The sequence below is a fragment of the Diabrotica virgifera genome, chromosome 1, assembly GCF_917563875.1.
Source record: "Diabrotica virgifera virgifera chromosome 1, PGI_DIABVI_V3a".
Taxonomy (NCBI): Eukaryota; Metazoa; Arthropoda; class Insecta; order Coleoptera; family Chrysomelidae; genus Diabrotica; species Diabrotica virgifera.
In genome coordinates, this window is record NC_065443.1 from 192301128 (window position 1) to 192315325 (window position 14198).

The 14198-nt window shown below is 34.5% G+C and overlaps 1 protein-coding gene across 1 annotated transcript in view; it reads right to left on the minus strand.

Moving 5' to 3' along the window:
• Nucleotides 1–14198, minus strand: part of LOC114331463 (uncharacterized) — a 195105-nt gene that overhangs the window by 86800 nt on the left and 94107 nt on the right. The window contains exons 5-6 of the mRNA XM_050661799.1: nt 4922–6220; nt 980–1205 (exon numbers count right to left, since the gene is read on the minus strand). Coding sequence (XP_050517756.1) covers nt 980–1205; nt 4922–6220 — 1525 coding nt within the window. The remainder of the gene's footprint in view (nt 1–979; nt 1206–4921; nt 6221–14198) is intronic.

Here is a 14198-nt window from a genome sequence, read left to right on the forward strand (position 1 = left end):
ACCCAGAAAGAGTAGTGAGACTATTAAATTTAGTTACAGTATGATTATATGGGGTGGATATAATTAAATTATTGATGAAAATTTAGAGATGAAACGGTATGTATGTGGGTGATGATAGCAGCTGTTGCTTTCCTCCATTACAATATTTTAACATTTACATCAAGTCTATTTCCATTTCTACAGACTATTTACCACAGTGGGAACGACTGTTTTTATTGTTATTAATTTACCAAATTTTACAATAAATGCCACAAAACAACAGGGAAATTATAACTTCCTGTGGAACTGTCATTCCTGTCATGTCACCATTCAGAATTTTCGTTATCAAAATCACTTGCTTCCGTACAGCCATGATGTGAACTTGTCAGATAGAGCTCATTGGTACCTCGGGCGAAAAACATTGGATATTTTATTCATCCATGTTATAATTCACATATTTTTCATATGTTCCGATGACGTATCAATTGTAAAGGGCTTTTACCCAGATATTTTTACTTTGGTGGTTAGCATGTAGATTCTAAGTGAGTATAACCTATAACCTTTTATAACCTTAGTCAACATTTTAAATACTTTGCATCATTTTATCTGGTTGTACACATTTTAGGATTGCACTGATGATGATCGGTCAACCGATCGAAAACTAGTTCTGTCTTTGATGTAGCCCTGTATAGGGATTTTAACAAATATACCTTTTATAAAGGATTTTATGTTTTTGTAATGGTATACAGCCAACTACAGGAAATTTTTCCTCGTGGCTATATAAAATACAGTCCTTTCGAAAGTACTTTTAAGTTAAGAATATTAGAATGTAATTAAAATTAGGTGTGAAAAATATAAAGCAATTCGAACCATCCAGTTGAAATGTGAAAAACTGTAGTACCTATATTTTAATAAAAAAGTGATACTAGTTACATAAATTATTCCAGCTTTCTGTCTATATGACAAAAACAATAAATTTTTCCCTCATAAATATTATTACCTTTGTCCCTCCCACCAGGCATGACACTGGCACTGAAAACTGTCTCCTCTCTCTATGCAGATTCCTCGGCTTTCGCATGGGTTTCCCTCGCAAGGTCGGCGTTTTTGGTCGCAAGTTAATCCCACATATCCCTGCTTACAATGACACTTATAACTCGTCTCGGTCAATTCGCATGTGCCAAAAGCGCACGGATCAAGCTCACATTTCGTCAGAGCACAAAACAAACCTAAAAATTGAAGCAATGGTAATTATGTATGTTTAATTTAAAATAAAGTGTATATGGGCATTATTGTTTTTAATCATTAAATATTTGTAGAATTGTCTGAAAAGCTTTTACAGTATGGTATAATTAGACTCCTGACATCCAAAGAAAAAGTTATCCTTCAATACCAAATTGTTCTGTATGATTCACATATAGTTCAGTTAAAAGTTACACTATTTGGAGCATCGTGTTTGAGGGGGAGTATATGGAGAACTTGGTAAATTAGTAATTTTTTAAACGTTTTTCGCAAATCTTTTGAAAACTGTGCGGTTTAGCGTACAGAACGTTTTGAAAGGTCTTATGCATAATTGTTCTAAAATCAATGGTTCCGGAATTACGGAGGGTGAAAAAGTGAAGGTTTTTCAAATATTTTTTATATTGTTTGGGGAAATTATAATATTATTACTGAGAAAACTATTTTTAACAGGATTGTATTTTGGAAATGTAATTTGCTATTTTAGTGGCCGGTGGTATTAGTGATAAACCCTTGTAGGAACGTCAACCGCACTACCTTCTCAATGGGTGCTTATTTTTAAGGAAAAAAAGGCTTCCACAGGCCTAGGCCATATAAACGTGATAAAAGAAACCCGCTCTGAACTTTCTATTTATATACAATGTCGCACAATTTTCTTTCCAACATTAAATGCCAACAAAATAATTTTAGACACCCAAAATATTTCTTGCATAGTAATGATGATTATATAGTGCAATGAGTTTCAAGTAAACTTACTCATCAGTTCAAGTAAAGTTATTCATTAGTTTCAGTTCTCTTCAAATACAACATCCTCCTCTTCTACATCTTCGTCTATGATGGCTGTGCCCTTATTATCACACCTAGGCCTGATCGATCAGTTGCTGCATATGCTTAAGCAATTTAGACCATTTTTTCTACAATCACGCAATTACGTATGCATTCGTCTTTGCAAGTACACATTGTGAGAGAAAGTAATTCCTCGGAAGTTGCAGCGCGTTCTATTCTAATTTGTGGCAGGTTTTCGTTAATCTTCTTCTAGCCCCACTCGAGCGGATTTTTCTTCTCATTCAGCCACTCCTGTATCTGGTGGTAGGTTCTGAACGAATGTTGGTTGCAAGCTCCTGAAGTGGGGAGTAGTGTAATACCCTTCAAGTAAGACTAGTGGCAACAACAATCTAGATTTTACATGTTTTTGTCATTAAATATTGTAAGAAAGAAATGGTTTCCGGCGTCCGCTACTGCACTGGGATCAGCTTTGGGATCACTTTTCCATACAGTGTAACTTTCCTCCTATTGTAGATAGCTGTAGACAGCTGATACCGTGTCATATTCTTTAAAGGCTTATATTGCAAGGACTACATCCTACATATACCCAATGCCTTGCTGAATGTCAGCAATACTGTAGACTCTTTCTTGCTGATTGACTTTCTTTGGTACCACTATTTCCAATTCCTCATCTGATAGTACGTGGATAGTCAAGAAAACTAGTAGTTCCGTGTCATCACTAACAACACAAAATTCATGGTCTTTTGTAGCTTTACGAATAGCTCTTAAAACTATTAATAAGTTAGCGTTACTCGATGCTTGATAAACTATGCAACCACATATTTGCAAGTGCACTGTAAGAAATAATATAAGACCCATTTTTTTGTTAGCGTTAGCTACAGATTCACTTGGGCTTAAATTTACATGGATTGGGCCTTCAACTTTTCGTTCAATGGTAGAACGTGCTCTGCGTAGGTGTTCTTTATCTTTTGTATTTTCTTGCTGGTATCTATCAAATACAACAGTTGCTGTTACGTAATGAGTAATTACGTAGTATCTTTATTGCTTGAAAATCTGTTTGAAGGTAGCTGGGCGACGCTAGACAGCACGATGAAGGAGGTGACCTCCATCAATGATGTATGATATTGTCCTTGAATTTGGAGAACATGATAATTCTGTCATGTCTGGAACGAAAACAGTAACCATTGAAGATTTGCTTCCACCACAGCAGCTTGTCTGACAGCCGCGCTTGTCTCACGATTTCAAATATAGCAGCGTATTTGAAATCGTTGAGCATCTTATCCTCTACTGGACAACAATATGATTGCACAATCTGGATGTTTATTAAAATCCATGATTTATTTCTATTCAGCTTTATTTCAAAAAATCTAAAAATTACATATCTACATGTACTAACACTTTCCGTTCTTTGGAAAGTTTCCGTTTCCAAACTTTGGAACCGTTCGTTTGAGTTCTTTTTAGAACGTTGTACACGCTAAAGCGCACAATTTAAGAAATATTGACGAAAAACAAAAAAAACTAATTTACACTCCCCCACCCCCCCTCGAACCAAACGCGAGACGCTCAAAATTGTGTAACTTTTTACTGAACAATATGTGGACGATATAGAACAATTTGGTGTTCAATTGTGTCGTACTATTTGATACGAACGAAAAACCCCAAGACAGGAACATAGTGCAACAAGAAAGAGAATGTCATAAATAACGGGAAATCGGCATCAAAAATATCGGGTAAGAAAAAGTAAGAATAAAAAATTATAAATGAATAAATGACAGATGAATTCGATAGGTCTACAAGATAATGGATTACTTATGTATATCAAAATAATGGAACTAGAATATTCTAGTAGGCACTAATAATCCACAATTGCATTAAAGATTATAAATATCTCGTAATAATTATTTTAATCTCTTTAATTACTTCTTTGGTTATTAAATTTCATTTCAACTAATGCTCTTACTCGTAAAGGGCCGGTTGTACGAACGCTAATCAAAAATGGAATCAACTGATCATTATCAAATATTTAATTACTGTCACCAACTGTCAATGTCAACTTTGTTTGGGTTGTTGAAACCAAAATTGATTACAATAATTATGAGATTTATTAATCAATTATATTAATAATTGTTATGTTAATTAATAATTAATTAATCAATCAATTGTTATTTATCATAATGATAATTAACATAGTTGATTATAATAAACTGATTGACGTACGAATGAGGGGTGTTGTTATTTGATGGTTGTTAAGGGGACTTAATTTTAATTAACTTCTTGATTAGCGTTCGAACAACCGGCCTTTTTTTTATTTAGCTAATGCCTCGACAACTAATGGCCATTGGCATGGTAGGTACGGTAATTTTTGAACAGTTAGGTACCTAGTGTCTTGTGTAGTGTGTGTGTTGAGTAAGTGTCTTGTTACATTGCAAAGTCGACGTCATTGTCTTTGCAAAGAGACGCTAATTGTATCCGAACGTCTGCGGTCCCTCCGGTGAGTACCGATCCCACAAGGATAGAAACTATATTCATTTACTAATTTATAATAAATGAAAAATTTCTGACCCTGGTGAGATTCGAACTCACAATCTTTCGGATTTTTCGATCCAAAGGTAGGCGCTCTTACCACTGAGCTACGGAGGGGGCAACCGGCCCTTTTAATGCCAATCAACTTCATATTTTAGTAACTTGAAAATAATTGTTCACGATATTATAGAGTTTACATATCGAAGTACACATAAGTACACCTACACATTTTAATTTCATACGAGCACTTGGTTATTAACCATCAGTAACTAATAATTATTAAATAAATTTATTAAATAAATACTCTGCAAATATGAATTGTGTTAAATATTTATCAATTTTCACCTTGAGTCCTTAATTAAATTATGTTGATCAAAGCAAATCGTGCTCTACTAACCTGTATAATATCCCGTACACTGACAGAATTTCGTAGAGTTCTTAATGATACACTTTCCGCCGTTCTGACAAGGGTTCGGATTACATGACTCCACCTCCCACTCTTTGTAATTTATTAATTTATTCCTGTAATTAGCATCGAACTGAACTTTTAGTGTTCCGTTCAAAGGAATCCCCTGTGAACCATGTATTTGCCGTAAGTGCAGGGTGTTTAAATAAGAAGAAATATATATGGGAGAGACAGGCAATAAGGATTCCTCCATTTCTGGGTCGTAGCAGAGTTTCCAGACAGTTCCGTTGGCGTCTGAATAGCTGTCGAAAATTTCTATGAGACTCGAATGATCCAAGCAGTCGGCATCGATAAGTTTAACATTATGTAACTCCAAGAGCACAACACTTCCTAAGGGTGCGATAAAATGTTGCAAAAAATCAACATTTGACGGTGGTCGATCTGGGTAATTAAGATGTAGTAATAAACCAGACGAAAAATTTCCTAAATTTACTATTCTCTCTTCTTTAACAGCTGCTGTTACCTTATAAGATGCTCTAAATCCAGGACCTAGTGGATGGTCACCAGTATGAACTTTAAGTTTCATTTTCTCGTCATTAGAGACAAAACTTCCTTCCGTTAGAAGACCGTCTGTTTCAAATGGCCTATGTACTGCGGTATGTTTTCCTAGCATGATTTCTACATAAAAATCTTCTGACTGGCTAACTATTTCTAGACCGTTACCTTCCTCTGAGAAAAACTCTAGCCATATTCTTCTACCACTTGGCGCTAGAATCGTTACAGTACAGTCCAAATGGGCTAGTAAAAAATCTGGGTAATTTGGGGTTATAAGAGTGCCTTCTTTTGCTGTTAACGTTTGCATTGGACAAGCTGAAACATCCACAGCATACCAAATTAGAGAAAATCCTTTGTCTGATATGGAGTAGTCAGAATGGAACTTTACTTCTACTTCATTAGTCTCCGAAACAAAGTTGAACCTATCCATATCTCTTTCGTGGTTTCCACATAGCCTTACAGCGTCATTAAAAGCTTTTTTCTCATTTTTGTACAAAGATTTGAGTTCGATGTAGTCGTATAAACATTCAAGTTGCGATTCGATGTGAATATGAATGAATTTAATTATGATTCTGGTTTTTTCGGGTCCTGATATTCGTATAAAAAAATCTAAGTTGTGGTAGTAGTTATTGGGATAATTGGGAGATGTTATGGAGCCTTCTGTTCCGTTCAGCGTTTGATTGTAGTTGTTACCGGCTACCATAAGCTGGTGTTGTTTCTTACACACGTATCCTCCTGTAAAAAAAAAATAAGAAATTATTTTCCTTTTTTAATACACATAAAAACAAATTTAGAGGAATGGATTTAAAATAAATAAATTTATTTTTTTATTGGTAGCTTCAAATTTGTCGTGCAGTAGTTCATTATAATTTGTTTTAGCGGCAACTGATGTTGGTAAGGCTGTAGCGATGATCGAAAACAAGAAACACTACAGTGTTTGCCATCAAGATTTAAAGCTGAGATTGGAGTACACGTCCTAAAGACGATGGAGAAGGCGAACTGAAGTGTGGAGGTGTTGGTACGGCTAATGCCGAACATTGGAAGTCCAGATAGTACCAAAAAAATATGCTAAATGTAGTTTTTCAGTCGGTGGTGACCTAGGCTAAGCCCGTATGGTGCAGCGTGCTAAACACTGCGAAGTACGACAAGCTGTTGGAGACTTCGCGAAGGCGAATATTCCTCAGGGTATCTAGTGCCTATAGGACGGCCTCAAACGAGCCTCTTTATGTTATTGGAGCGATGATACCGATCGTCTTGTTATATAAAGAGCAATCGAGGTTGTATGCGATGAGGGAGGATGGAAATATAGATGAAGAAGAGAGAGGACGATAGAGGAGTGGTGGAGGGAATGGGCGAGTGTTGACAGAAAGAGCAGTTGGACAAAGAAGCTTATTACCGATCTGAGACTACTTCCTGACGCATTTTCTGACCAGACATGGTAGCTTTAGCACCAACACAAGTAGGATAGGCAAATCTGCTTCGAGGAACTGTGCTGTTTGTGGGGTGCCGGACTCTCCCGCCCACTTCTTTAACTCCCAAATGTGGGCAAATGAGAGGGAAGACTTCGACAGGCGAATGGGTTTCGGGTTTGATGAAAGAAATATGATAAATGAGATGACAAGAGGAGAGAGAGAATGGAGAGAGGTGCACTGACGGATCTCTGGGGTCATAAAGAGGAAGGATCATGAGGACATAAGAGAAAATTGATCCAAGGATATGAAATCTTGTTAGTTTTTTTTTCTCAAGGGCTAGTAACCGGTAGGTATCAAAATTAGATTATGGTCTCACGGGATGTCCTTTTCTAATTTTATTAAATTCATGGTCATAACCTAAGTGTGGCTAAAGCTTTTCGTAATATAATGCTATTTTATTCTAAGTCGCTGTATTTTAGGTTTATTTTAGTTTTATCATTTTAGCCGGAATACGGTTAATCCACCACGAGCCTGTCTTATGACCTAGTGTCCAGTGGCGAAGCGTCCATGTAACCACTATTACCATTGGTAACAGTTACAAATCTTGCAAATAAATATTTTATGACTACTACGAAATAATTCCACTTATATTTTTTACAAACAGAAATATTTATTAATAGTACCTAATTCAGTAAATAGCCAACTAGACGCACGAAAATATTGGCGAGATATGTGAATCCACGGCACGTTATCATATATTATGCTGTTACCAATACTGGCACTGGTAACGGTAACGCAGGAGAAACCTCGCTTTGGCTCGGGACTAGCTCTGAAAATTTTGAAAGAGCGACGGGTCTGGAGACGGCGCGCGGGCACGCTGTGCATATCAGTATTGTAACCATTTTGAAGATTGGTTCAAGATGTGGAAGCTTTGACGTTGGTTTAGTTAGTACCTATTACATATTACAGTGTGCGTGCATTTTAACATGGAAGAGTGTTGCTACGTATTGCGTAATTGATCCATTACTTGAAAAGTCATTCTATTTGTATATTTTTTTTATATATTATTTTAAAGAAATAAATGATATTATTGAAAATGGAAGAATTAAAATATAAACAATAGTTTTCAAAATCTGTCCTTTTTCCTACTTGTTCATTTTTTATGTTAATTTTATGGTAGAATAATACGTTTAGTTTGTTTATTATTTATTGTTATACCTGTTATATATACATATAATTACATACATACATATGTATAATTTGGGAATAGCGATTTGTTTAATTCTATTCCACAGGATTGAAAACAAAAACTTATATTTGGGAGGTTCAAAATATTTTTTTTAAATAAGATTTTTTTGCATCTTGTTTTGGTAACACTTTAGAAAAAGTCACGCGTCGCCACTGCTAGTGTCATACCCGGACAGAAGATGCCAGGGTGTCTTGCTCCGTGACATTAGATGTTTAAAAATGATTTCCCCTACCGCTGTCAGGATTCAATGGATAACTTCTAAAGCTTTTACTAGAATCTGGAAATACGACAATTAAAAAAATTTTAACCTAACTAGACTAATCTAATCTAGCCTAACCTAATTTAACCCAATGGTTTAAGCTATTTAATTTGGTTTTTTCTTTAACTGTTTTGCTATATCTAATAAATAAATCTTACACAGATATATAGTATTTTTACTACAAAAGCGATTTTTTACGTAGATCAAAATTTTTGACGTAAGAGAACTGTCAAAACATTAGAATATGACTTTTCATTATTGCCATGTTTATAATAAACATGGCAATAATGAAAAGTCACATTCTAATGTTTTGACATTTCTCTTACGTCAAAAATTTTGACCTACGTAATATCGCTTTTGTAGTAAAAATACTATAACATAGAGAAAATATTTTTCTAGCGGTAGTTATCACTTAAATAATGAGAGCCTGTACATGCTTTTTCAGATTTGATGAATTACATTATAAATGAAAAAAAAAACAGTCATAATTTTTCCTTTTTGTTTTATATTATTTTTTAAAGATAGATCCACGTGTCTACAATACTTCCAAGTTTCTTACATTTGGAACAACCCCATTGCCAACTAGTTCGTTACATTTTATATTCTAATCCTCTGCCAAACTTTGATAATACGAGTAACTATCGATCCATGACAGCGGATGCTTTATTTGTATAAAAAGCATTAAATATTGGCGTTTTTTTTTTATTTCTATTGTTAGAATGAATAGAAGTCGGTAACTAGATCCTTAACTTCACAAAAAGGCGGCCACTTTTTACAATAGCATTCATTCTACATCCAACAAATTGTGATGTAAAATGGTCCTCGGGCGTGCCAATCATTCCTAAATCGCCTCCGTACGAATTCTTGGCAAACCTAAAATTTCCAATATCCGCATTCGTTCTTTCTGACTTCACGGACAGATAAGCGACAAGAAAATAAGAAATATATTGTTTGTAACCCAGACGCGTGAAGTTCAAACATTCTTTGGAAATTTGATGAAAAAAATACATTGGTCTTATCATGACAACAATAAGTAGGTAAATAAGTTTATTAGACTAGTGGTGAAATAGTGAAATATGTTTAGTTAATTTAATAACACATTGAGTGTATGATTAATGGCAAATGTATTATTTATAATTTCTTCTCATGTCTTGGAACTCCTGAAAATTGATATTTTCAGAGGGTAACTAAACAATTATAACTGGATTGGAAACTTTTAAGTAGTTGATGGTTATAATAATAAACTAGGAGTATATTTATACTTTCCGGTATTAACACTAGTCTTAAACCCCACCTCTTGCTGTAAAACAACTTATCCATAAGTCGATTCGATACACCAGCATATTTTTATTTAAACCGCAGATCCCAGATTATTTCGATTATTTCATTCATAGGAAATTCTGACCAATAGAAAGCTACAGAAAGCTACAGAAAGAAGGTGTAAAATTTCAGATGCAATGATCGGATTTGTACTCTTATGGTCTAAATTCTTGAAATTTGCATAAATCAAGACTATTTTGAATTCAATTATCAAATATACACAAACAACAGTGCAGGACTTATTATGGGTAATCCTCTAAGCCCATTGCTATAAGATATATTTATGAACCAACTTGAAACAAAAATTTCTAAACATGCCGTATTTAAACAGTTCTTATATTGGATGAGATACGTGGATGATATACGAGTATGCTTTACAGGAACTAACAGACAACTTGACCAATTTCTATCATACATTAATTCACTTCATAGTAGTATTGAGTTTACAATAGAAACAGAACAAAACAATTCCATAAACTTTCTAGATGTAACGATTACCAGACTACACAACAAACATGAGTTCTCCGTATATCATAAACCTACCCATACTGACACAACTATACACAATTCATCATCCCATCCTACACAGCACAAATTAGCAGCCTACCATAGCATGATACATAGACTGACAGAAACTCCCATGACAAAAAATAACTTCGAGATAGAGCTAAACATCATTAAACAAATAGCAGTAAACAATGGCTATAACGAACAAACAGTTAACAAAATTTTAAACCAAAAACTCCATAAGAAAGCCCTGAAATTAGTCTATCCACCACCACAGAAAAAACCCTGTACCTTCTGCTTTCTCACATACACTGGCAAGATAACAACAAAAATAGCCAGATACATAAAAAAGAAAGGAATAACACCAGCTTTCAGAACTAACAACAACTTAAGCAAATATATTAAGAACAATAAAAGCCGAAAGAGAAAGCAACTACAGAGTGGTGTGTACAAACTAACGTGTGATGACTCTCCGAAAACTTACCATCGGTCAAACTGGCAGAACCTTTTAAAAACGGATAGCAGAACACAGAAGGGCTTTCAAGAATAGAAAAACAGACACTTCTACATACGCACTTCACCTTCTAGATCATAATCATTATTTCAATGAAGAGTTTCAAATTCTGCATATTCAAAATAAAGGCCTTAAGCTATCTTTTTTAGAATCTATGGAAATTAATAAATTGAAAAATACGGGTATAATTCTGAATGACCAACTCGAGACAAACAGTTCCCACTCCTCAACCTCTTCAGTGAAAGACTTAAAAAGGCAAACACATTCTAAACTATATCACTTGAGAAAGGCACTCTGCCGAAACAGCTGTAGTCACTTAGTTGTAATAAATTTTGTGGAAGTATAGAAAACTAACGTTTTCAGTGTTTTATTGTTAGATAAAATGAACTTCCATAAGTAACGGTCGAATCCATCAATTATTACAAATGAGAATGGTCAGTTTCTAATAGATTTCACAGCTGGAAAGAATATGATTATCAGTTCGACATGCTTCCCACATCTAGATATATATAAGGGCACTTGGATATCACCTGATGGAAACACAATAAATCAAATAGACCATATACTGACTGAAAAAAGAATGGCGACGAGTATATTAGAGGTAAAAAGCAGACGTGGCGCAAGCTGTGACTCAGACCATATACTAGTACAGACACGGTTTAGATGCAAAATCAGTCGACAGGTAAAGGAAAAATATCCAAAACAAGAAAAACTAAACTTATATAACCTAAAAGTCTCTGAGGTACAAGAAAGATTTGAGAGAACAGTGGATGAAAAATTACTAGAAAAAAACAGAGCAGACTCCACAATAGAAAATAAATGGAACATAAGCAGTATCATACTAAACACATCGAAAGTACCCAAGTAGCAATTTGTCGACGCGACAACGTTGTCTACCGCGTGGCAACGTTTTCTTACAACGTTGTTATTGCCTAAAAGACGACCCTATTCTGCACTGATTTGGTGGACGATTTTTGAGTTGTCTTGACGTTGCCTAGGCAACCTCCTGTTTAAGCAACATCGTTTCGTAACCGTTGCATAAGACAACTGAAGCGACTATAAAAAGCACCTGCGCGTGCAATGGTTGCTCAAGGAGTCAGACTAGTTATGTTTTTTAACCTATATTTTTAACACCTGTATGGTGAATGCGAAAACCAAAAAGTAAACTGTTTTGACATCGTATTGGGTATTTAAATTTATATGATATAAATACATAAAGGACTTATTACTTGATGTGAAATTTATAAACGCATCTCAGATTACCGTAAAATATGAATATTTCACCTTTAAAAAACACACGCGCTGCTTTTTTTATGACATTTTTGACAAAAAATATGCAAATTTAAAAAATCAAATTTTAATATAAAAGTAAAAATTTATGTTAAAGATGTGTTCTGTATAAATTTAATGTATTGATGGTGCTTTTAAAGTTATCAGAAAATGCCTGTATTTTTTATATTCTGTGTTTTCATTTTCTTTACATCCCAAAAATCTCAAGTAAAACCAAAATGGCGTATTAAACAATATTACCAATATTACTAAAAAAATACCTAATTACCAACCTTAGACGGATAAGATATCTTAGAAGTCCAATCGCCAACCAAACCCGACCGCGCCGACTATCAAAACCATTTTAGAACGCACCCTCTTATTGGGTGACAGAGGTCATGTGACCAGTGTCAAAAGTGTATCATTCTCATTAACAGCGTTGCCACATTTAGTAGATTTCTACTTTTTTGGTAGATTTTTGATATTTTTTAAAAAATTCTAATAGGCAATATTTTTTAGTAGATTTTTGGTATATTTCAACAGAATTTGATCCATTTTTTTCGAATCATGAGGAAACTATAATAAGTCTTTTTGACAAATTTAAACGCAGAATGAAAGACTGCATTATTCAGAAAAACCAAAACGTTTCTTTTGAACGAGATATTTGGAATTAAAAGTCACTAATTTTTTTCTTTTTTTCACCCCTGTAACGTATTAAAATAAACATTATAGAAGTTTTCAGGGACTTTCGGTCCTCGGTAATAACGTAATCTTTCTTTGTGCGTTTAAATTTTTCAAAAATACTTATTAGTTTTAAGGATTCGCAAAAACGAAAACATTTAAAATACATTGAACATTTTAACAGACGACATTTTGCGCCTATCCCCTTAAGTTAGCTGTTGTTTTTATTATAAAAAATCCCAAATATATTCCAAAAATACTTAAGTATATTTTAGTTTTTGATTTAGTAGATTTTAGTTAAAACTGATAATTACCAGTTGGTGGTTTGGAATAATTAGGTTTCCAATTTTGTGGAATTGCTCTTGGGACATTTAGGACGGATGTGCATATCACTGTATTACTGTATATTTACATGGCCTAAAAAGAATCTACTGATTTTGTGAAAACAAAACTATTGTACTGAAAGAGTTAAAACTGACCTGGCAACCCTGTCTACCAAAGCAGATACAAAGATGGTTATCAAATCTCAAATCTACTGATAAAACAATGGAATGGAAACCAGCTATTAAAAAAACAAATAAACAGGTTGTTAAATAAATCGAAAATTTCTATCAAAATAAAATATATAATAATTAGTTTAGCATTATAACATTTTTAAGTCGTTGCGATTGTTGAAAAAACTGAAGTGTGATATGTAGTTGTCAAAATGGTAATAAATTAGTTGCCCGTATAACTACAGGTTGTAACATCGTAATGTCAGTCGGGGTAGGGGACGTTGGCCGAAACAACTGAAAATGCTCTCAGGCAACGTTGTAGACAGTGCATTTGTTTGTACTGACAACCAATGCGTCGAAAAATTGCTACTTGGGTAGTCCTAGAAACAAAGTACAACGGAGATAAGAAACATGGTTCGATGAAGAATGCAAACAAGCTATAGAGGAAAGAAATGAAGCACATAAGAATTACATACTCAGACGTACTAGAGAGAGAAAAACAGAATTTGAGAACAAAAGACGAAGAGCAGATAAACTGTACAGGCAGAAAAAGAAAAAGTACGAAAACCAACGGATACTAAACATAGAGAGGGAGTTTAAGGAAAACGAAACACGTAGTGCATACCAATTTATCAAACATTTAAGACAGGGACACAAACCGAAGACTAGCCTCTGCAAAAATAAGAAAGGTGAAATCATTAGCGATATGGACGAAATTAAGTTAACCTGGATGACATATTTTAAGGAAGTATTAAACAAAGGGGCACAACCACCATTACAACAACAGAGGCAGCAGCAGGCACGGCAGGAGGTACAGCAACAAGAGCTGGGGGGATATGGAGAAGAAAATGAATTAACTATACCCCTAACGCTGAAGGAGGTCCAAACGGCAATCAACATACAAAAAAGCCATAAAGCACCGGGAATAGATAAAATACCGGCAGAACTACTCAAGCAAGGAGGAAGAAATTTAACACAGCAGATATATTAGCTAATACGAGAGATATG